General features: G+C 46.0%; 1 protein-coding gene across 5 annotated transcripts in view; it reads left to right on the top strand.

Annotated features, from left to right (window-relative positions):
- Nucleotides 1-25,260, top strand: part of ADGRB1 (adhesion G protein-coupled receptor B1) — a 421,483-nt gene that overhangs the window by 216,339 nt on the left and 179,884 nt on the right. For all 5 annotated transcript variants that reach the window (XM_079984142.1, XM_079984141.1, XM_079984145.1 and 2 more), the window contains exons 7-9: nucleotides 8,079-8,243; nucleotides 10,680-10,844; nucleotides 19,009-19,110. In XM_079984142.1, the coding sequence (XP_079840268.1) occupies nucleotides 8,079-8,243; nucleotides 10,680-10,844; nucleotides 19,009-19,110 (432 nt within the window). The remainder of the gene's footprint in view (nucleotides 1-8,078; nucleotides 8,244-10,679; nucleotides 10,845-19,008; nucleotides 19,111-25,260) is intronic.

Raw genomic sequence — 25,260 nt, forward strand, 5'->3', positions numbered from 1 at the left:
TTTTCTAGGCAAGAGGAACCCATGCATTGCAGCAGGGTTTGCAGACTGGGGCCTTCCAGATGTTTGGATTGCAACTCCGATCAGCCTCAGCCAGCAACTTCTGGAAGGCACCAAATGGAGAGAGGGTGGATGAAGGGTTCTCAATCTCATATTTCCAAATTTTGCACAAATGCAAATGCAGTTTGACACAATTTTCACTTCATTGGTGTCTACCTTCCTCCCTTCAACACACACACACACCACAAGCCCATTGAAATAACATGATATGGACAGAAATTGCAAAATTGCAAAGATAAAAGAAGTGGTTTTTAAAAAATATTTCTTCATATTTACAAGGTTAGCTTTGGACTCTAAGTGTACATTGTAGAAGCTTGCTTCATAGCTGCCTCATGCAGGGAAGAGGTGAGAGCGAGAGGAAAGGATGGAGCTTGGGGTTTAGTGAGAAACCACAAAAGGTATTTGCCCCAGACTTTCTGTTAGTCTCAACCCTGCCCTTTTCTGGCTGGAGACATGCAAGGTTGCTTATACCCAACATTGTTAACATCCAAGTGTCTACTGGACAGTCAAAGAGGAAGTGCAATGGAGAAAAAGTGCCTGAAAATGATGAAAAGCCAGACCCCCATAAGTGCCCCTATTTGCCAGGGACATACGGGTTCCTGATTTGATCCCGCGATGTCCCACTTTTCCTTAAAGGTAAAGGGTAAAGGGACCCCTGACCATTAGGTCCAGTTGTGGCCGACTCTGGGGTTGTGGCGCTCATCTCGCTTTATTGGCCGAGGGAGCTGGCATGCAGCTTCCGGGTCATGTGGCCAGCATGACTAAGCCCCTTCTGGCAAACCAGAGCAGCTCATGGAAACGCCATTTGCCTTCCCGCCAGAGTGGTACCTATTTATCTACTTGCACTTTGGCGTGCTTTTGTACTGCTAGGTTGGCAGGAGCAGGGACCGAGCAACGAGAGCTCACCCCGTCACGGGGATTCAAACCGCGACCTTCTGATTGGCAAGTCCTAGGCTCAGTGGTTTAACCCACAGTGCCACCCGCGTCCTGCCACTTTTACTTAGGATGTCCCTATTTTCATTGGAGAAATGGTGGAGGGTATGCAGTCGTCCAATCCCAGAGCCGTCTGAAGGCAAAAACCTTTATAGGGATTGCTTTCTTTTTTTATGTTTCATGTCTTATTATGTTTTTATATATGTTGGAAGCTGCCCACAGTGGCTGGGGCAACCCAGTAAGATGTGCGGGGTATAAATAGTAAAACGATCATTCAGGAATGGGACCTCCCTCTTTTCATCGGAGAAATGTCAGAAGGTTTGTGAAGCTACACAATTCAGGGGGAGGGGAAACCAACCCAACATATTGGATCCAAGGTCACTAGCCAATATGACCCAACGCAGCTATAAGGGTCATAGTGTGTGGGGTGTGTGCGCGCGCAAAACAGTGCATTGCAACTGAAAATAAAGGCGGGAGATGCTGTTGAACTGCATTATCTACAAGAGCACAGCAAGAACCTTCTAGATCAGACCAGTGGATCTGTTCTTACCATGGCCAACAAGGTGCCCATGGGAAGCTTTCAAGCAGGAGTTGAGTGCAAGAGCACATTTCCCTCCCCTTTGCTGGCTTCCAGAAACGGGTATTCAGAAGCATGATGCCCCTGCCACACATAGATAGGTGAGTAGGTCTATCTACCAATCTCTTTAATCTCCTTAAGTTCCCACTTGGATTACGTCCTCACATCAATATTGCTGGATCTGCATTGGAGACATTTATTTATTATTTATTATTTATTATTTATTATTTATTATTTATTATTTATTATTTATTATTTATTATTTATTATTTATTATTTATTATTTATTATTTATTATTTATTATTTATTATTTATTATTTATTATTTATTATTTATTATTTATTATTTATACCCCGCCCATGTTTAATTAAACATTAAAAGCTTCCCTAAACAGGGCTGCCTTCAGATGTCTTCTAAAAGTCTGGTAGTTGTTTTTCTCTTTGACATCTGGTGGGAGGGCGTTCCACAGGGCGGGCGCCACTACCGAGAAGGCCCTCTGTCTGGTTCCCTGTAGCTTGGCTTCTCGCAGGGAGGGAACCGCCAGACGGCCCTCGGCACTGGGCCTCAGTGTCCGGGCAGAACGATGGGGGTGGAGACGCTCCTTCAGGTATACTGGACTGAGGCTGTATAGGGCTTTAAAGGTCAGCACCAACACTTTGAATTGTGCTCAGAAACATACTGGGAGCCAGTGTAGGTCTTTCAGGACCGGTGTTATATGGTCTCGGCGGCCGCTCTCAGTCACCAGTCTAGCTGCTGCATTCTGGATTAGTTGTAGTTTTTGGGTCACCTTCAAAGGTAGCCCCACGTAGAGCGCATTGCAGTAATCCAAGTGAGAGATAACTAGAGCATGCACCACTCTGGCGAGACAGTCTGTGGGCAGGGAGGGTCTCATCCTGTGTACCAGATGGGGCTGGTAAACAGCTGCCCTGGACACAGAATTGACCTGTGCCTCCATGGACAGCTGTGAGTCCAGAATGACTCCCAGGCTGCACACCTGGTCCTTCAGGGGCACAGTTACCCCATTCAGGACCAGGGAGTCCTCCACACCCACCTGCCTCCTGTTCCCCCAAAAATCATTCCATTTATACCCCACCTTTTTCAAGGTGGCATACACCGTTCTTTCCCTCCTCTTTTAATCCCCAGCAACAACCCTGAAAGGCAGGTTAGGCTGAGAGAAGACCATGACTTGTCCAAGGTCCCCCAGTGAGCTTCATGGCTGAGCGGAGATTCGAACCCTGGCCTCTCAGGTCCTAGTCCGACACTCTAACCACTGTGCTACATTGGCTCTCCAAAGAGACTTCCCAGACAGATACAGTCTCTTAAAAAAAATTGAGGCAGCCATGGGTAGTGTGTGGGGTGTGTGTGTGTGAATTATCTTAAACCTCTGCAGCAAATGAAAGAGCAATCTACGGGGAAGCAGCTCGCTGCAACCCCATGTGGTCTGATTAATGTCTACTGGTGAGCACAATGGTAATCAAACACCAAACGGGCACCAAATCGGGGAGGCAGTCAGAAAGGGACAATGAGAGCAATTCAGTGCTTTAGAGCCTTGCCGGCTGCATCGGTTATTGTTCCGGGGATTTATAACGGCAAACAATGACAACTCACCGTTGCAGGCACAATGCAGTTGTTTGGCGTGTGGCAGGGACTCTTGGAGAATGAGCCACTTGCTGGAGGAAAGGAATGGGAAGTCAGAGGGGAGAAAGGGTCTAATTGCAGCAGAGGCTCTGCTCAGATCGCGGCTGGCTGATTGCTGTTTGATTTGGTGCAGTGAGACTCGGGTAAATGAAGTGCTGGGCTTTCAGAAGGAAGCACTTGGAGAAATGATCGGATACTTGGGTTTCTTATCCCACTATTTTATCACTCTCTCCCTTTGATATCCAGTAAGTGGAGAGATATTGGCTCACAGGATGGAGGAGAGCTTGATAATTTGTGGGAATCTACAAACACATTTCATCCTCCTTAGGGCTCATGACTGACATAGCTAAGTCAACAACAACAACAACAACAACAACAACTTATTTATACCCTGCCCAACTGTCTGGGTTTTCCCAGCCACTCTGGGCGGCTTCCAACAAAATATTAAAATACAATAGTGCGTCAAACATTAAAAGCTTCCCTAAACAGGGCTGCCTTCAGATGTCTTCCAAAAATATGATAGTTGTTGTTCTCTTTGACATCTGGTGGGAGGGCGTTCCACAGGGTGGGTGCCACTACCGAGAAGGCCCTCTGCCTGGTTCCATGAAACCATTGGCAGCGAGGGAACCGCCAGAAGGCCCTCAGCGCTGGACCTCAGTGTCTGGGCAGAACGATAGAGGTGGAGATGCTCCTTCAGGTATACTAGACCGAGGCTTAAGGTGAGCAGTTTCTGCTATCTCTGCAACATTTGTCTCCCCTTTTGTAGAAATGACTGTTAGCCATTTTCACCATCCCTCACAAAACAAGTGAACTTGGGGGGTGTTGAAGCTCTTCCGCAGCCCTAGTGAGCAACATCAATGTCTGGGGCAAGTGTCTCATTCCAGAGCCTTTTTTTGTTCTTCCCATGGCACCTGATGGGAACCATGGGAAACTGAGCTGAGTGATGGAATAGCCCAGTTGGTAGAGCATGAGACTCTTAATCTTAGGGTTATGGGTTTGAACCCCTTGTTGGGCAAAAGATTCCTGCATTGCACAGGGGGTTGGATCAGATGAGTCTCGCAGTCCCTTCTAACCCTACAATTCTGTGATTCTATGGTAGAATGTGATTGATTGATTGATTGATTGATTGAGAGATTAGGATCTGATAGCTGATTCATTTATTTTTAAAGTCAATGTTGAGAAAATCTTCCCCCCTTCCCCAAGCTCTATTCTTGCTTGAATCCTGCTAGGAAATCTGATTGGCTACTGTGAGAATAGAACTAGATGGGCCATGGGCCTGATCCACCAGGCTCCTTTAATGTTTTTAATATGCCATTGATGTCAGCTCCTGAAAAAAATATCTCATGACTTCTTGCCCTGCCTGGGGTCTTCTGGAGACATCTGATTGGCCATAAGAGGAAAGAAAATGCAGAACTGCCCTGCTAGCAACTTTTCTGCATGTCTGGCTTGACTCACTTTTGACTCACTCACTATTGCTCAAGCTGGGTTTTCTGGACGGATCTGCACTGGTTGCATACCTAGAAAATCCTTCTTTGGCTTGGCTGGATGACCTCCTGGATCCTTCCAGCCTTACAATTTGTTAGGAATTGACACTCGGACTTCCTCCTGCTGGAGAGATAATGAGCCCTCTGCTAATGAGCTGAAGCCTTCCAGAAATAATTAGAGTGGGTCTGTCATGTAAGGAAATATTTCAAGATATATCTCTCTAATAAAAGTATTCATATTTCATTCCTAACCTGCACTTGGCATAAGGGGGCTTTTTCCAGCTGAATGATAAATTACGGCTGATATTTCAGACCGGAGAACTCCTTCGCCTATTCGCGTTAATTAAGTGATGCAAGCAATTGTGCGTTCTGAGTTAGGCTTGAGTTGGCTGGCTTCTTTGAAGTGGTACGTTATCTAGTGAAGTTTGCACTGGGGCAGGCGGGGGGCCTTAAAGGTGAGAAACTTGGTGCTTAAAATAGACACGTCTAGGTTTTCCGTTTTCCGACCACCCAATGACAACCTGACGGTATTATTATTTTAGCCTTGGCAGTGCCAATCACCCATGACTTATCTGCAGATTACAGAAGTAGATGGCGCTGAAATGTCAGGGAGAAAACCGTCTTGTCAAAATGGAAGTGGTTTTGACAGTTAAACACACAAACATGCACACCAGCCCTGAGGAGTCAGTAAATTGCTTCCCTGTGAGCAGCCTTCCCCCTCTTGCCTGCATCTGGCATGAAAGCTTGCCTTATCTGTCACCCTTTTGATCCCAACTTGGGACTCTGCAGTTGGACATCAGCTCCGGTCAGCATGGCATGGGGTCAGAGATGATGGGAGCTGTGAGTTCAGCAATTTCTGAAAGACATCAGTTGAAGAAAGCCCGTTCATCTTGTACAACTAGCATGTCTTCAGGCAGTATGTAGTTAAACTGTGGAACTCACCGCCACAGGAGGCAGTGATGGCCAGTGCCGGATTTATGTATAAGCTAAGCAAGCTATAGCTTAGCGCCCCACTCTTTTGGGGGGGCCCAAAAAAATTAAAGGGGAAAAAACTGGATGTATATTTCCAAAATATGAGTTAAAAAACAAATAGAATAAAACCTACATGCAGCAACTGTGTTTTGTGTTGTGTAGGCTCCTAGCATGTAAGTCATGGGCCCCGCCTGCTCACTTGCTCCCTAAAATATCACTGATTTGCTCCTTTCTATATATAGGGTGCCTCCATTCTGCATGGAGTGGTTGCATGACAACATGCGCAAATGGCTTGAGATACCTATTAGGTCCATCAATTACCATATAGCATCTATTCAACACAAAGAGCAGAGACAATTTGTTATTGATAAAGGACAGCTGGACATATAAAGGCCCCATTACCTTCAGTAGCTTAGGGCCTCAATAAACCTCCTGAAACTCCCTGGTCCTGAATGGGGTAACTGTGCCCCTGAAGGACCAGGTGCGCAGCCTGGGAGTCATTTTGGACTCGCAGCTGTCCATGGAGACACAGGTCAATTCTGTGTCCAGGGCAGCTGTCTACCAGCTCCATCTGGTACGCAGGCTGAGACCCTACCTGCCCGCAGACTGTCTCGCCAGAGTGGTGCATGCTCTAGTTATCTCTCGCTTGAATTACTGCAATGCGCTCTATGTGGGGCTACCTTTGAAGGTGACCCAGAAACTGCAACTAATCCAGAATGTGGCAGCTAGACTGGTGACTGAGAGTGGCTGCTGAGACCGTATAACACCGGTCTTGAAAGTCCTACATTGGCTCTCAGTCGTTTCCAAGCACAATTCAAACTGTTGGTGCTGACCTTCAAAGCCCTAAATGGCCTCGGTCCATTATATCTGAAGGAACATCTCCATCCCCATTGTTCTGCCCAGACACTGAGGTCCAGCTCCGAGGGCCTTCTGGCGGTTCCCTCCCTGCGAGAAGCCAAGTTATAGGGAACCAGGCAGAGGGCCTTCTTGGTAGTGGCGCCCACCCTGTGGAACGCCCTCCCACCAGATGTCAAAGAAAAAAACAACTACCAGACTTTTAGAAGACATCTGAAGGCAGCCCTGTTTAGGGAAGCTTTTAATGTTTGATGTATTATGACATTTTAATATTTTGTTGGGAGCCTCCCAGAGTGGCTGGGGAAGTCCAGCAGATGGGAGGGGTATAAATAATAAATTATTATTATTATTATTATTATTATTATTATTATTACCCGGCCCTGGTGACAGCCACCAGTTTGGATGGTTTTAAAAGAGGACTGGAGAAATTCACGGAGGAGAGAGCTGTGGATGGCTGCTAGCCTCAATGGCTAGGCTCTGCCCTCCACAGCTGGAGGCATCAATGCTTCTGAAAAACAGCTGCTGGAAACCACAGGAGATAAAGGGCTCTCGTGATCAGATCCTGCTTGTGGGTTCGCCATAGGCATTTGATTGGCCACTGTGAGAATGGGACTACACAGTCTACACAGACTAGATGAGTCATTGGCATCGACTGCCTTTCTGTGTTACTATAGAAACAACAAAATACACAGCAAAATATTACGGCAACAAAATATACAAAAAAGAACATACACCTTATAATAATCTGATCCAATACAAAAAAAAAAAAACATAATAAAACAGAACTTTAAAATGGAACGACTTATACTGAATAAAGCAATATTCAACAATCTATTAGAATATAATAGTGCACAATAACATTAACTCTCAAAACTGGATTGTTGTAATAACCTGCAGTTTTATAAGAGTATATGTTTAAAGTAGATGAATAAATGAGTTAATTTGGAATACGCAGAAAGTATAATAAATAAATTTAAGGGACCACAGAAAGAGGGGGAAGGAAGTCGAGTTTCGAAATGTTAAGATGATTGTAAAATTATTGAAATGTATAAACCTGGAAATCATTTTTTTTTAAAAAAAAAAAAGATAGAATTGATTGGGAAACTGAAGAACTAATGATATAATATATATATAATAAAATAAAAAAATAACTCTCAAAATATCAGCAAATAATAATTAAACAACCTTCACTCCTAACAATTGCAATGAATGATTACTAAACTAATAATAATAATGATAATGATGATAATAATGATAATGATGATAATGATAATAATAATGATAATAATAATAATAATATCTGTATTAGAGCAGCTAACATCATATAAATAATACAATATGCATAAAACAAGCAATCAATCAATTAAAATGCATCTCAAAATTAATTCAAATAAAAATGACTGCAAATGAAAATGCATAACATACCAAAATGCATACAAAGTCATGTAAAAGGATCAAACTGAGAAACAAAGACACACAACTATTTTTATAAAGCTATATCTCTGTGCAAAAGCGGTTTTCACATTCTGCCTTCCCTTCTTTCCTTCTTTGGGTCACTCAGTGGATGGCAACTGGAATGAATGGTCGAGCTGGAGCTCCTGTTCCACCAGCTGCTCCAACGGCACCCAGCAGCGGACGAGAGAGTGCAATGGGCCGTCGTACGGGGGTGCCGAATGCCAAGGACATTGGGTGGAGAGCCGAGACTGCTTCCTAAGACAGTGCCCAGGTCAGTAGTAGCGTGTAGGTCACCCTCTGCCCCTTTGGGATTCAACCAATGCATGGATGACCTCAAAATGACCTCCTAGTGGTACAGCAGTAAAACTGCTCGCACATCTGCAAAGCTAAGCAGGGTCTGGTATGGTTTCAAATTGGAAGGGACACTATGACTCAAGATTGCAGGGGGTTGGACAACAGCCTTTACCAAAGGTGTCATGGGTTTTGAAGATGCTCGAACTCAGGACAAAAGGGAGAGATGTGCTAAGAGGAAGGCACCCTTGGCAAACCCTCACCATGATCAACTCCCGCCCGGAAACCTATCTCCCCACTGTGGAAGAATGTGTGGATCCAGAATTGGCCTCCACAGTCACTTACGGACTTATTGTTAAAACCGTGTTTATGGAAGACAATCTTACTCATCTAAGAGTGATTACCAAAGAAGAAGAAGAAGATTAGATGACCCTTGGCATCCCTTCCAACTTTAAGATTCTATGATCATTGTAAGTGGCTCAGTACAGATACACATGGGAGAAGTTGCTACTGAAAGATCTGTGCTATTCAGATGTTATGGACTACAAATCCCATCAGCCACAGCTGGCACAGCTGAGATACTGATAGCCCCCATCCTAAGGAGTTTCTTACAAGGTGTTTGATGCTTGTCTTTTGCCCCGTAAGGAGCATTAGTTTGCCAACAGACATAGACTTCAGTGCAGCTGTCCCCACCCTATTGCCATCCAGACGCTTAGAGCTGAAGCACTAAGATGGGATTTGTAGTTCAAACCATCTGGAACATGCCCATTTGGGGAAAGCTACTATATAGCAAGTGTTTCAGTAGCAACATTTTCTGTGTACATCTCTGCTGAGCCACATAATAGAGCTGAAACATTTTGGAACACATATACCTATGCACAAGCTACTTCCTAGTATTATTTATTTAAGCAATTTTGATACTGCTTAACGGAGGAGGAGGAGGAGGAGGAGGAGGAGGAGGAGGAGAAGAAGAAGAAGAAGAAGAAGAAGAAGAAGAAGAAGAAGAAGAAGAAGAAGAAGAAGAAGTCATCTCCAGTAGGCACTGGAAGCTCAACTGGGAGGGGATTTGTCTGAGCTCCACTGGTGGGAGTCCAATAAAACTGGGTCCAGAATACTAAACACATGCCTCCTGTTGGATATGAGCCATTCATCCAACCCATGGAGGATCACAAACAGTTACTCCTCTGTAGACCTCAGACAGGATACCTTAAGGTGTCCTGGACCCAAGTTGTTGGTAGCAGGGGCATAGGAAGGGGGCGGGTTGAGGTCCAACCCGGGTGTCATCCTTGGGGGGGTGACAAAATGGAACGCCGTGGGGGCGGCACTTACTGTGGGGCCTGGAGTGCAGCACGCCTGAGCCACACGTCTCTCCTGGGAGTGACGCAGTGGCTTGGGGACCTGCACTGACATTTCAGGCAGTGTGGGGCTTGCGTCCCCCAGGTGGACTCTGTGGGCAGCTCGCCGTGCCGCCCCCCTGGGTGGATCACCACGGTGCCCCTGTGGGAGGCTCGCCCCACCCCAGCTACTCCGGGTGCCAGAGCAGCTAGCTATGCCCCTGGTTGAGAGCCAATTTGAGAACCTCAATGGCTCCCAAGTGGAAAACCTTACAGGACTTGCAATTTTTGATTTGGTAGAAAAAATATGTGGAGTTTAGCAATAGCTGAAAAATATCACATGCCAAAGGCTTGGAGAACCCAGAAAAAAATTATATGCAGTTTGGTGGGATTCTTTCTTGTTTTCAACAAATGCAGCAACACAGGACATCCCTCTATCAAGTACAACATGAAATTTGGTTTTCTTAATGGTCTTAAGTATTCTACCAACCTAATACCTCCCAGATACATTGTGCTGGTTTTTTGTTCCCCTGTTATGTTTATTGTATCAGTTTGTTTGATTTACTTCAATATTATTATTTTGTAAAAGCAGGGACCTTGATCCTGGCTCTGCCATATCTGAGCAACCAGTGCAAGCTTTTGAGTTACTTGCCGGGACTTATTTACCCCATCAATAGTCCAATCGCAGCATTTTGCACCAGCTGGAGCTGACAGCCAGTGTGGTGTAGTGGTTAAGAGTGGTAGACTCGTAATCTGGTGAACCGGGTTTGATTCCCCGCTCCTCCACATGCAGCTGCTGGGTGACCTTGGGCTAGTCACACTTCTCTGAAGTCTCTCAGCCCCACTCACCTCACAGAGTGTTTGTTGTGGGGGAGGAAGGGAAAGGAGAATGTTAGCCACTTTGAGACTCCCTTTGGTAGTGATAAAGCCAGATATCATATCCAATTCTTCTTCTTCTCCAGACCAGATCCAAGGGTAGCCCTACGCAGAGTGCATTGTGCGTGCCCACAACCTCAGATCTCCACCCTCCTCTGCAGGAACCCTACATTACAATTTCTCCCTTTTCTCCCTTTCTCTTCCAGTGGATGGGAAGTGGCAAGTGTGGGGCCCATGGGGGAGCTGTACCGCCACTTGTGGAGGTGGAACGCAGAAACGCGACCGTGTCTGCTACGGCCCTTTCTATGGAGGAGACGCATGTCAAGGACCCAAAGAGGAGTACAAGCAATGCAACGAGAAGAGATGTCCAGGTAAGAGATTTCTGCAGGAGATGAAGGGACTAGATGGGCCATTGGTCTGATCAAGCAGACACTTCTTATATCCTAATTTAAAATGTGCATTAGCTGCGGTTCCTGCACTGCAGGGCATTGGAGTAAAAAACCTGCATATTTCCCTGTGAGTGGCAAATCTGCCCCTCAGCTGCCTACACTCTTAGGCCTGCTGATCAGAAGGGTCAAGTGGATCTGGGCAGGAAACTCACAGGTAGGTAGAACACCTCTTGTTTTGTGAAGTGCACTGATGCCAGAGTTTCCATCGGGTCCCACTAGGAAATCAAAAGGCCCTGTTGTTGTTTAGTCGTTTAGTCGTGTCTTACTCTTCGTGACCCCATAGACCAGAGCACGCCAGGCACTCCTGTCTTCCACTGCCTCCTGCAGTTTGGTCAAACTCATGCTGGTAGTTTCGAGAACACTGTCCAACCATCTCGTCCTCTGTCGTCCCCTTCTCCTTGTGCCCTCCATCTTTCCCAACATCAGGGTCTTTCCCAGGGAGTCTTCTCTTCTCATGAGGTGGCCAAAGTATTGGAGCCTCAGCTTCAGGATCTGTCCTTCCAGTGAGCACTCAAGGCTGATTTCCTTCAGAATGGATAGGTTGGATCTTCTTGCAGTCCATGGAACTCTCACCGCTCTAAATATGGCTTATTTTTTCCTGGGGAGGGTGTGTGTGATTCTCGGGGTATCAAGCTGATGGCCTTCATCCAACATGTGGCTGGATGATAACAATGATGATTGAAAGAAAGGCGAGATAAGGGAAGGGTTCATAAAGGTTTTTCTAATCATATTTTCAGAGGGCCACTATTGGAAGTCTGGGAAAGGAATAAAAAATTGCTTGAGCAGAAGACACCCTGGTGGCTATCACCAATTGATATTTTAACAATTAAAAAATTAAACATTGAGGGGGAACGATGGACGTATGAGGACTTATTAACCAAAACAGAATCCGGGTGGAGGATTAGACCATACGAAGAAATAAAAAATAAGTTGACTGGTTGGATTCAATATCATCAAATAAATTCTATGTGGACGGAAGATAAAAAGATTGGAATAAATGAGAAAAAATCTAGATTCCAGATTGAAATAATAGAAAGTAAAACAAAATTACTATCAAAAATGTATAACCAGTTGCTTGAGTGGGACACCAAGGATGAGGAAGTAAAGGAGGTGATGGTGAGATGGGCGGTAGATCTAGGGTATAATATAGAGTTTGATAAATGGAAGGCTTTATGGTGTAAAGATATGAACTTTTCAGCATGCACGACACTTAAGGAAAATATGTACAAGATGATGTACAGATGGTACATAACGCCGATAAAATTGCATAAAATTTATAGAACAGGTGACAAACTGTGTTGGAAATGTAAGAGTAAAGAGGGCGAATTTATTCACATGTGGTGGACGTGCGAGATTCTCAAAAAATTCTGGGAATCTATCTATAATGAATTAAAAAAAATTTTCAAATATACGTTTGTTAAAAAACCTGAAACCTTCCTGCTGGGGATAATTGGCAAAGATATTAAAGAAGAAGATAGAACCCTTCTTCAATACGCAACAGCGGCCGCTAGAACCCTCATAGCACAGTACTGGAAAACAGCAAAAACCCCAACATTAAAGGAGTGGCAATTTAAATTAATGGATTACTTAGAATTGGCAAAATTGACTCAGAAAATAAGAAATCAAAAAAGTACAAAATTTAGTAATGAATGGGATAAATTTAGAATATATATGGAAATAGAGACAAGGGGAAAATCAAAATGTTAATCAGAAATATAGATGTATTTTTTTTAAAAAAAAATCACAGTAGGCATGAGATAACGCTTACTACGTTATAAATTTTATTTTGGAATAGATACAGCAGAAAGATAATTAAGATAACATTATCCGAAATCGAGATAAAGGGAAGTCGATCAATGTTGTTGTAAAATTAATGTTGTGTTGTTTAAGTTGTAAAATTAATGTTGTGTTGTTAAAGTTGTGTTGTTTATGTTGTACGTATTTTATGTTCTTTTTCTTTTCTTTTTTTTCTTTTCTTTTTATGTTTATTTCATTTACTTTTGTCTGTTGTATGTCTGTGAAATATAGTTATGCAAAACTTAATAAAAATATTAAAAAAAAAAAAGAAGAAAGAAGGAGCCTCAAGGTGGTTCGCAGACAAATAAATTGCAGCAGCAAAATAACAAGAATTAATCTGGCTATTGTTGGCCTTTGATTGCCTCCAAGATTCCTGGCCAGCCTTTGGCCTGAAAAGTATGGGCATTCAGATCCTGTAGCCATCAGATCAATGTCTAAAAACAGTTGCATTCTTATTTTGCCCTAGAGAGAAGGGGAGGAGGAAGAACATCAAATATCAACATAATTTGCTTTTAAAAAAGGAGGAAAGCCATTGCGCGTAATTGGGTTAGATGTTAAATTCTCCCAGTGCTGCGTGCTTCCTTTTGTAAAATGGCTTTTGTTACAAAGTGATATTAAAAATTACAGGGATCGTGTTATCCCCTCCTGAGAAATGGAGCACTCCCACACTCTCAGGCAAGGTGGCGGAATGCATTTCTAATGAGCGTCCCTAATACAGAGTGTCATGCCTTGTTTCCCAGGAACGTACTTGAGCACAGGAGGGAAAGTTGAAAGGGTGAAATTGAGGACAAGCCTCTGGTGGTTGGTTCCTGCATGTCAGTTGCAAGCGGAATGTGGAAAGAGGGTTGCAGAGCTGGTCTCCTTCTTAGCCCAGCACCACAGCTAATACAGTAGTACCTCGGGTTACAGACGCTTCAGGTTACAGACTCCTCTAATCCAGAAATAGTACCTCGGGTTAAGAACTTTGCTTCAGTATGAGAACAGAAATAGTGCAGTGGCGGCATGGTGGCAGCAGGAGGCCCCATTAGCTAAAGTGGTACCTCAAGTTAAGAACAGTTTTAGGATGGATGGCGGCTAACAGATTGAGGTTGAATCCTGACAAGACAGAAGTACTGTTTTTGGGGGACAGGAGGCGGGCAGGTGTGGAGGATTCCCTGGTCCTGAATGGGGTAACTGTGCCCCTGAAGGACCAGGTGTGCAGCCTGGGAGTCATTTTGGACTCACAGCTGTCCATGGAGGCACAGGTCAAATCTGTGTCCAGGGCAGCTGTTTACCAGCTCCATCTGGTACGTAGGCTGAGACCCTACCTGCCTGCAGACTGTCTCGCCAGAGTGGTGCATGCTTTGGTTATCTCCCGCTTGGACTACTGCAATGCACTCTACGTGGGGCTACCTTTGAAGGTGACTCGGAAACTACAACTAATCCAGAACGCGGCAGCTAGACTGGTGACTGGGGGCGGCCGCCGAGACCACATAACACCGGTCTTGAAAAACCTACATTGGCTCCCAGTACGTTTCCGAGCACAATTCAAAGTGTTGGTGCTGACCTTTAAAGCCCTAAATGGGCTCGGTCCAGTATACCTGAAGGAGCGTCTCCACCCCCATCACTCTGCCCGGACGCTGAGGTCCAGCGCCGAGGGCCTTCTGGCGGTTCCCTCATTGCGAGAAGCAAAGCTACAGGGAACCAGGCTGAGGGCCTTCTCGGTAGTGGCGCCCGCCCTGTGGAACGCCCTTCCAGCAGATGTCAAAGCGATAAACAACTACCTGACATTCAGAAGACATCTTAAGGCAGCCCTGTTCAGGGAAGTTTTTAACGTGTGATATTTTACTGTATTTTTGGTTTTTATGGAAGCCGCCCAGAGTAGCTGGGGAGGCCCAGCCAGATGGGCGGGGTATAAATAATAAATTATTATTATTATTATATTATAGGTTAAGAACGGACCTCCAGAACAAATCAAGTTCTTAACCCGAGGTACCATTGTACTATTTCTGGGTTAGCAGCATCTGTAATCTGAAGCGTCTGTATCCCGATGCACCACTGTATTGAGCTAGTTAAGGGCTGGACTAAACCATCCAGGGGTCCTTTACCTTTACTTTTAAGGACAGACAGATTGGCTACCTTGCCTTCTGCTCAGTTGTGAATGTTTTTAATTTCTTGTTCCCTTTTGTCCTGCTTCCAAAACAAACACATTCTTCCTTTCTTTTTCCAAAAGGAAAACTTGAGCTGTATCAAAACATGCATTTTTTAAAACCACATTTCTCAAACTTCCTACTGCTTCTACATATTTTCTCTATCTAGCTATCTAGCTATCTCTTGATGGAAGGAGTTGGGGAGTTGGGTATGTTTAGCCTGGAGGAGAGAAAACTGAGAGGTGATATGGTATGGCAGCCATCTTCAAATATCTGAAGGGTTGCCACATGGAAGATGGAGCCAGCCAGAACCGGCCCATGCATGAGACAGGGTGATGCAGCTGCTTCAGGCAGCAGAAGTGCAAGAGGTGGCACTCTTCCTGCTCTCCTGCCCCACTGCTTCCGCCACAGAGAGGAAGGCATTCTGCTGCAGACATAGAAACAAAGTAAGCAGCAACACTTTGAGGAGTGCCTTGACTACAGTCAGGTTTGGTCAGTCAAGTCAGAGTCAGAGCTCAGCCATGGTGGAACTGGGGCAAAGAGTACAAAATGGGAGCTTTCCCCCCCCCCCCCTGATTCTCCAGTGGGCAGGACCACCGGGGTCAAAGGCCTGGAAACGATGCCTTATGAGGAACGGCTAAGGGAGCTGGGCATGTTTAGCCTGGAGAAGAGGAGGTTAAGGGGTGATATGATAGCCATGTTCAAATATATAAAAGGATGTCACATAAAGGAGGGAGAAAGGTTGTTTTCTGCTGCTCCAGAGAAGCGAACATGGAGCAATGGATCCAAACTACAAGAAAGAAGATTCCACCTAAACATTAGGAAGAACTTCCTGACAGTAAGAGCTGTTCGACAGTGGAATTTGCTGCCAAGGAGTGTGGTGGAGTCTCCTTCTTTGGAGGTCTTTAAGCAGAGGCTTGACAACCATATGTCAGGAGTGCTCTGATGGTGTTTCCTGCTTGGCAGGGGGTTGGACTCAATGGCCCTTGTGGTCTCTTCCAACTCTATGATTCTATGATTCTATGACCCAAACCAATAGATTCAAATGACAACAAAACAGACTCTCAACTAAACACCAGGAACAACTTGCTGATGGCAAGAGCTGTTTGACAGTGGAGGCTATATATCTGTTTATTGCGTGGCGAGTTCCCGCCTCCCCCCTCAGAAATAAAGACACGAGACACAAGAATTTGAGTTAATGGGTCAAATTAGGCCACAACTTTATTGATTACAGGAATTGAGCGGTATTGGTTTAGGCATTGGTCCTAACAACTAACTGGCTTCAGGCTGCATGCTTGAAGGCCGGTGAGGGTTAACCACCAGTAGGGGGAGTCCTGCTGAGGAACGTCAACGAGGACCTCCCCCCTGGGGTCACCGCGCAGGGGCGTGCCATGGGCCCACACCGCCATAGGCTTAGGACAAGGCCACGCCCCCCGGAATCCTTTACCGGACTACCCTTTGATTTGGGGGAAGGTGATGGCGCTACCTTCCCACTCTTCATCTGCATAACAATAAAACAATACCCACCAATGCCTAACTGCCACGGCTGCGGCGAGGGAAAGAGGGAGACCCTCGGCCACGCCAGACCTATGTAGGCGAGGCCACGCCCCCCAATTGGCTGGCTCAGGGTATGACGAGTCCGAGGATTCCCTGCTATTGCGGGGGAATTTCCCTGCCAGCCCCCGCGAGTGTGGGGAGGGGCGTGATGCCCACAACTCCACCTCCTCTCTAGCTCAGAAGTGGCTTTGCCTTGAGACAAATGTGTGAAGATGCCCTCAGTCCCTATGCAGGTCAGTTTCATGGTAACTTTTAAAGATTGCACCCCCAATTCCAAATGCAGCCAAGAATGCAGGTGGGTGGAAACCATGGCACAACTCATCATGTTGCATCCCAAGTCTTGAGCAGAGCATATTTCTAGTTCAAGCGCCGATGTCGAGTCCATTACCCACCAAGGCTGGGTGCTCGGCCTTGACTAATTGCCTTGGATAGCAGCAACCCACACACTGAAACGGTGCTTTGCGACCTTCCGAAGTCAACCTTGCTGGGTAGACACTGACAAATTGCAGCCACGGTCAGGATCATTGATTCCAGCCCACCAACAGCTGCTCCTGCGCCATTTAGGTGCCCATCTCTTTGGCACACCGTTCCTGGCATGGTGAAATCCTGCTGCGGCCCAGTGTCAAATTCTAGGAGATGGGGACTTCCGCAAGAAGCTGCTAGGGCTTATCCATGCCTGTCATTCCCTTTGCTCTTTCTCTTCCATTTCCACCCACACTATGTATGCTCCCCCCCTGTTTACAAGTTGCTTTACATGCCCAATAAAATAGAAAATGTAATTGAAAGCTGTAAAATATATGTCCCCCTCCTCCCTGTGCTTAGTGGTGAGAAATGACTTTAACACTCCAATGACAGCTTTCACTGCTTTATGTCCCATAAATAACTTTTCCACATAAAGGGTTGTGCTACTCAGGCCGGGAGCCGGGTTCCTTTGTGTGTGCTCAAAGCTTTCTCCCAGATTTGGAACGAGAGAATCGCCTTCAGGCATTTCCGTGAGTGTATTTGCACAGTTTTTTTTAGGGGTGTGGATGGAGGAAGGGCACTGCCCGATCGGACCAAAGATCCATCTCGGTCAGCATTCTGTTTCCCACGGTGACAACCAGATTCCAATGGGGGAGGTGATGTGGAGCCTGGTGGTCTCCGGGTATAGTTGGATCCCGACTCCCATCAGACCCAGCTAGCGTGGCCAATGATCAAGGATGATGGGAGTTATAGTCCAGAAACACCTGCAAGGCAGCAGGTTCCCCACTACTGGCCTATGTAAAGCTTGCAAACAGGACATGAAACTTGTCTGTGTATATGTGTGAATGCACACATGCATGCACACAAATACCTCTGCTGTTCCAAGCCTTTGACCAACATGGTTTCATTTAGCTGTCATAGCTAATGGTAAAGGCAAAGGACCCCTGGATGGTTAAGTCTAGTCAAAGGCTACTACGGGGTTGTGGCGCTCATCTCGCTTTCAGGCCAAGGGAGCTGGTGTTTGTCCACTGACAGCTTTTCTGGGCCTTGTGGCCAGCAGGAATAAACTGCTTTTGCCGCATGACGGAAGCCAGAGCGCACGGAAATGCCATTTACCTTCCCACCACAGCAGTACCTATTTATCTACTTGCACTGGCATGCTTTCAAACTGCTAGGTTGGCAGGAGCTGGGACAGAGCAACGGGAGCTCACTCCATTGCGGGGATTCAAACCACCGACCTTCTGATCAGCAAGCTCAAGAGGCTCAGTGGTTAGACATTTCTGTGTGGTTGAATTCCACCTGTTTTCTCTACATTATCACTTTGGTATGCGTGTGTATAAAGATCTACGAGCCCACACCTAGAGATCGGCAAGCCCAAGAGGCTCAGTGGTTTAGACCACACCGCCACCCATGTCCCACTTTGTAGATTTGTTGAGATCTAGCAAACTTCCTAAATTTCTAGAATCCATATATGTCTGTCTGTCTGACTGACTTTTTGTTTGTTTGTTTGTTTGTGTGTTTGTTTAAACCACACTTTACTTAAGCATACTCTACTTAGGTAAAGGTAAAGGGATCCCTGACCATTAGGTCCAGTCATGGCCGACTCTGGGGTTTCGGCACTCATCTTGCTTTACTGGCCGAGGGAGCCGGCGTACAGCTTCCAGGTCATGTGGCCAGCATGACTAATCCATTTCTGGCAAACCAGAGCATCACACGGAAATGCCGTTTACCTTCCTCCCAGAGCGGTACCTATTTATCTACTTGCCCTTTTTCATGCTTTCGAACTGCTAGGTTGGCAGGAGCAGGGACCGAGCAACGGGAGCTCACCCCGTTGTGGGGATTTGAACCGCTGACCTTCTGATCAGCAAGTCCTAGGCTCTGTGGTTTTAACCCACAGCGCCACCCGCGTCCCTATATTCTACTTAAGCAGTTCTTAATTCTGAGATTTCTTGATATAACAGATGGCTGTTCTCATTCACCACTGTCAACCCACATTTTCTTTTTCCCTCACCCATCTTCCCCTTTTCAGTTTCTTTCTTTCTTTCTTTCCTTCCTTCCTTCCTTCCTTCCTTCCTTCCTTCCTTCCTTCCTTCGTCTCAGCAGACGTACTAAATTCAGCCACATCCTTTCTTCCTTTCCAGAGCCCCATGAAATCTGTGATGAAGATAACTTTGCTTCTGTGATTTGGAAGGAGACTCCAGGAGGAGAATCTGCAGCCGTTCGATGTCCCCGGAACGCCACAGGTAAGTAGTGGTGGCCTGACGTGGCCCTTCTCTCCTCTATGGCGACAGATGACGTTTTGACACGTCAAATGGCTGTAGCCCTGGATCTCTTGCAAGGTCACATAGGACATTAGGGTGCAGACTTCGGATTTCAGTAACTGTCAGAAAAGTGGTTCGTGGTTCTGGATTCAAGTTCATCACAGTAAGCTCCCCTCCACATGGCTGCTTAGCCGTGGGACCCAGTCCATTCCCTACAAGTTTCTCAGATAGTATGAAACTGCGTCTTTGTGGATCCTATGTTCTCTCTTTCACTTCTCTTGAATTTCTGTTTATTTGCAGTTGGCGCTGTGGGTTAAAGCCTCAGCGCCTAGGACTTGCCGATCGAAAGGTCGGCGGTTCGAATCCCTGCGGCGGGGTGCGCTCCCGCTGCTCGGTCCCAGCGCCTGCCAACCTAGCAGTTCGAAAGCACCTCCGGGTGCAAGTAGATAAATAGGGACCGCTTACCAGCGGGAAGGTAAACGGCGTTTCCGTGTGCGGCTCTGGCTTGCCAGAGCAGCGATGTCACGCTGGCCACGTGACCTGGAAGTGTCTCCGGACAGCGCTGGCCCCTGGCCTCTTAAGTGAGATGGGCGCACAACCCCAGAGTCTGTCAAGACTGGCCCGTACGGGCAGGGGTACCTTTACCTTTACCTTTTACCACGCATACATATTAAGAATGTTTATTATTTTTAATATTTCATGTTCATTTCACTTTTAATTTGTATACCTATATTTCTATATTGCTACGTGCAAGGCATTTTGCAAGCTGAAGAAACAACAGAATAGATAGCAGAGATCAAACAATGTGATCCAATGCAAAAAAAGGTCAAAATAACTTTAAAATAAACAACTTATATCAAATAAAGCAATATTCAATAATCCATTAGAATATAATAGTAAATCTACTACAGCTGCCCAGACTTTGCTAGCTCAGAGACGGAAAGAAAATGCAGTCCCTACCAAGGAAGATTGGCAGATGAAATTGATGGACTATGCTGAGATGGCAAAACCGACTGGAAGAATTAGGAACCAGGAAGAATCAAATTTTAATAAGGCATGGGGAAAGTACATAACATATTTTTAAAAATATTGCAAACCATTAAAATCATTAGTAGGACTGACATAAAACTTGTAGTTAGGGAGTGTTTAAAGATGCTAAAATTGGAATAAGATGCGGGGGTCTCAAACTTTGGTATAAGGATAGACAAAAGGGGGGAAAGAAGGTCAAAGGTATCATATTGATTATATTTTAATTGTTCTTTCTGTTGCTGTTTGTAAACCTGGAAATGCATATATATATATACACACACACACACACACACACACAGTCATACCTCGGGTTACAAATGCTTCAGGTTGCGTTTTTTTCAGGTTACGGACGCGCCAAAACCCGGAAGTACCGGAATGGGTTACTTCCGGGTTTTGGCAGTTGCGCATAAGTGCTAAATTGTGCTTTGCGCATGCGCAGAATCACCAAATTGCAACCTGCACATGCGCAGATGCACCACTGCACGTTGCGAACGCTGCATGTTGCGAATGTGCATCCCGCACGGATCACGTTCGCAACCCGAGCATCCACTGTATGTATATATATATATATATATATATATATATATATATGAATAAATATAATGGTAAACTGTAGTAGACAGTAAATTTAAATATAAGCAAATAATAATTAAACAGTTTGCACTTATCAATTACAACAAAGAAATGCTAAAGTATAATCAATAAAAATAATGGCAAGTCACAAGGCATCAAATGCCACAAACATACAAAAACATGTAAAAGGAGCAAACTGAGAAACGATTTATATAACACTCTATGCCCATAGAAATCAGGGCGGATCACAGCATAAAATTACAATATATAAAACACAGAATAGGTAATAAAAAATGAAAACAATGGCAACCCGATAACCCCGCCTTCCACAACACATTTTGAAAGGGCAGCAGATATCAATCAGCCGAAGCCCTGGTTAAAGAGGAAGGTTTTCATCTGGCACCTGAAGGTGCATCATGAAGGCACCAGCCAAACCTCCCTGGGGAGAGCATGGGAAAGGAGGCCGAGAGATTGCACAGTGTTGTTGTTTTAGTGCATTTTTAATATTTTGTTGGAAGCCTCCCAGAGTGGCTGGGGAAACCCAGTCAGATGGATGGGGTATAAATAATAAAATTATTATTATTATTATTATTATTATTATTATTATTAGTCCCATCTCCCACTCCTGACTCGTGCAGTGGCTAGCGGTCACATCCTGCTAAACAATTACACTAGCACAATGACTCTTAGTAACGTTGCTGTGCTCTCCTCTCCCTGCAAGCCCAATGTGCACCCCTGAAAATTGTGCCAGGGGTTCCCCCAACTCTGGAGCAGATTCAGGGGGACAGGGAGAGGGGAGGGGGAGTTACATGCACAGCTAAAAATCATTGTGCTGGCACAACGGATTAGTTGGCATCCGCTATCTCTGCATTTGGCCTCTGTGTAGGCACCAATGCACATCCTCAAGGAGGACTCAGCTGGTCCGAATCTGCTGTCAATTAGAGATCTACTCACTTGAATGCATAGAGCCCCTTCACCAGCCAATTAAATGCATGGACAAATGCAGTCCGTGGTCCCCTCAGTTCATCTGCACACAACCCCTGAATTATAAATGGAAGTTTAGTGGTCAAATACTGTAAAACAAACAAGATCTGAATCTTGATCTGATTAAAGTCGCAAATGAACGGAAACTCTTTAAGTCACTCCCTGCAATAGCAAAAGGGAGATGTGAGCCAAGAAACAGCCACCTCCATAGCAGCAGAGATTCTTCTCAAAGTTTGTTTCTTGGGCTGTGTACACATCATAAAAGGTAAAGGGACCCCTGACCGTTAGGTCCAGTCGTGACCGACTCTTGGGTTGTGGCACTCATCTCGCTTTATTGGCCGAGGGAGCCGGCGTATAGCTTCTGAGTCATGTGGCCAGCATGACTAAGCCGCTTCTGGTGAACCAGAGCAGCGCACAGAAACACTGTTTCCCGCCAGAGCGGTACCTATTTATCTACTTGCACTTTGACGTGCTTTCGAACTGCTAGGTTGGCAGGAGCAGGGACCAAGCAAAGAGAGCTCACCCCATCGCGGGGATTCAAACCGCTGAACTTCCATTCGGCAAGTCCTAGGCTCTGTGGTTTAACCCACAGCGCCACCCATGCTGCACATCATACCACCTAAAAAAAGAAAATAATCCCGGGAGCTACAGTTTATCCCTCACAGGGTATCCTTAAATTACGGTTCTCAGGATTCTTAGCGTGTCTGAAGCAAACCTGAATTGTCTGAAGCAAACAGGATTCAGAAAACTGGGGAGCAAGGCAGAAGACGCAGAGGAATTTTTCAATGTGAACTTGCCCTGGGACTGGAAGTAGACACTTTGTTCTTGCAAAAACTGAGATGCATCTTTCTGGCTGCTGTGGCTATGGAGCAGAAGCTCTGGCCACAATCTTCTGGCTTATTTGTGCCAAGGCTGCCTTCTCTGGACATCTAACCCGGAAGATGTGCCAGGATAGCAGCTGGCATTTCGGAACCGTGTCCGAAGATGAATTGCTGAACGGTTCCGAAAGAGATGCCCTGCTGTGGAGTTGGTGAAAACGGCTCCTTCTGGGGGCTCTTGATGTGTGTCCACGTCCATGGCAAGGAAGGGGTCAGCTAAGGTGGCCTCATTTGTTCGATCCGACCCCACCACTTTAGCTTGTGAGTCCCAAAGGTGAGGAACTGCCAAACAAGAGGATCACTCGAAATTAGGAGAGACAAGAGTAATGGAACGCAGTGGACACTAGCTCTTGCCAGGATGATGAATAACAGCCTGTTGGTTCCCAAAGATGTTGTTGCTGCTGAATATTTATTTCCTGACTATAGGTTCTTCCATGTGGTTCTTGAGCAAGCAATGATATGTGTCCACCTGTATGGGCTGCACTTGTTATCGAGCCAAAAATTTCTCCTGTGTTCCTCCCTCCAATTCCCAACTCTTCTCCATCAATCAGCAAGGAAAGAAACAGCATTCGGAAATGATCAAAGGGGAGAAGGAAACCACCAACTTAGAGGACCACCAAATTAGGGTGGGGAGGAGGGGAGAGTTGCAGACTGTCTCACCAGAGTGGTGCATACTCTAGTTATTTCCCGCTTGGACTACTGCAATGCACTCTATGTGGGGCTACCTTTGAAAGTGACCCGGAAACTCCAACTAATCCAGAATGAGGCAGCTAAACTGGTGACTGGGAGCGGCTGCCGAGACCACATAACACTGGTCCTGAAAGGCCTACACCGGCTCCCAGTACATTTCCAAGCACAATTCAAAGTGTTGGTGCTGACCCTTAAAGCCCTAAATGGCCTCGGCCCAGTATACCTGAAGGAGCGTCTCCACCTCCATCGTTCTGCCCAGACACTGAGGTCCAGCGCTGAGGGCCTTCTGGCGGTTCCCTCTCTGCCAACGGTTTCATGGAACCAGGCAGAGGGCCTTCTCGGTAGTGGCACCCGCCCTGTGGAACGCCCTCCCACCAGATGTCAAAGGGAAAAACAACTACCAGACTTTTAGAAGACATCTGAAGGCAGCCCTGCTTAGGGAACCTTTTAATGTTTAATAGACTACTGTATTTTAATATTCTGTTAGAAGCCACCCCTCTGGCTAGGGAAATCCAGCCAGAGGGGTGGGGTATAAATAAATTATTATTATTATTATTATTACTCTTGCTCTTGGATCCTGCTCGCCGGTTTCCCTTAGGGCCATCTGGCTGGCCACTATGAAGACAGATTCCTGACCTAGATGGGCTAGTGGCCTGATCCTGCAGGCTCTCCTTATGCACTTATGTTAAATGTTGGTGAAATTCCATGGGTGGGCTTCGGAGTGTTTTGTGTTTGCTTGTGTGTGCATGCTTACCTTACAGTGTAGGTGTCCTGGGGTGTTTGTGGGTGTCCATTCTTTCATTCTGCAATTCTTATAGTCTGCACTTTGCAGCCTTCTTGGGGGCCTGGGCTTTACTGTGGATACAGGAAGGTAGGGAGACTGCCTACTGTGGGCCTGGCAGCTTTTATTACTTTTATTGTGCTTGTTATTATTTTTTATTTTAAAGCACAGATTTTTTTAAAAAAGAAATTGCAATGTGATTACTAAAAGTGTGGAAGATTTTCTTAAGATAAAAGGAACGACTTCCCTTAGAACTAAAATCAGTGATTGCGTGGCAAGTTCCCTCCCCCATAAGAAATGAAGACACAGGACACGTTATTTAAGGTTAATGGGCATACATGGCCACAACTTTATTGATTACAAAATTGAAGGTATTGGCCTTAGGCATTGGCTCCTATCAACTACCCGGCATGGTGACCGGGAAGGGTTGAACACTAACCGTGGGGGTCCTGTTGAAGTACGCCAACTAGGACCCAACGGGTGTCACCGCTCGTGGGCTTGCCGGTGGCCCTTACCTTACTAAGTCTCGGACAAGGCAACGCCCCCGGAGTCCTCTACCGGACTACCCTTTTCCTTGCGGGAAGGTGATGGCATTTCCTCCCCCCCTGTCCATTTGCATAACAATTGACCCCTGCCAATGCCTAACCGCCAAATACCGTGAAAGTTGTGACGTTTGCTACGAGGTAGGCGAAAAAACCAAAAGGCTGGAAATTTGCCAACTTGGAAAAATTCCTACCAGGCCCCTTGCGGCAACCAACCGAAGTCCATAGCAAGGTCAAGTCTGCCTAACCTGAGGGTGGGTGGGTGGGATAGGAAAAACCTCTCGGCTGCCGAGGAGTGAAGAGGGCGGTCCCGGGGCATGCCTGGCCTTAAATACTATTAGGCCACGCCTCCCCGGCCCGCCAATTGGTGGGCAGGGGGAAGGCACGCCCCGGGGATTCCCTAGATCTCACGGGGGCCAAAATCCAGCCCCCACGCATGTGGGAAGGGTCAGCCCGCAACCCCCTCTCCTCCCCGAGGCTCGGAAATGGCTTTGCGTCCATCCCAGGCATTCAGAAGGCAACATCCATGGTTTCTGGGACTTCAGTTAAGTCCCAGGGGAAGTCATGATGTAGGTCCTCTCACGGGACTTTTTTCAGAGCAGGAAGCACTTGGGGCAGCCATGGAAGCTGCAGATTGCAGGTGGGATGTGTATTG

The sequence above is a fragment of the Podarcis cretensis genome (genome assembly GCF_951804945.1).
Source record: "Podarcis cretensis genome assembly, chromosome: 7".
In the NCBI taxonomy this organism is placed as follows: domain Eukaryota; kingdom Metazoa; phylum Chordata; class Lepidosauria; order Squamata; family Lacertidae; genus Podarcis; species Podarcis cretensis.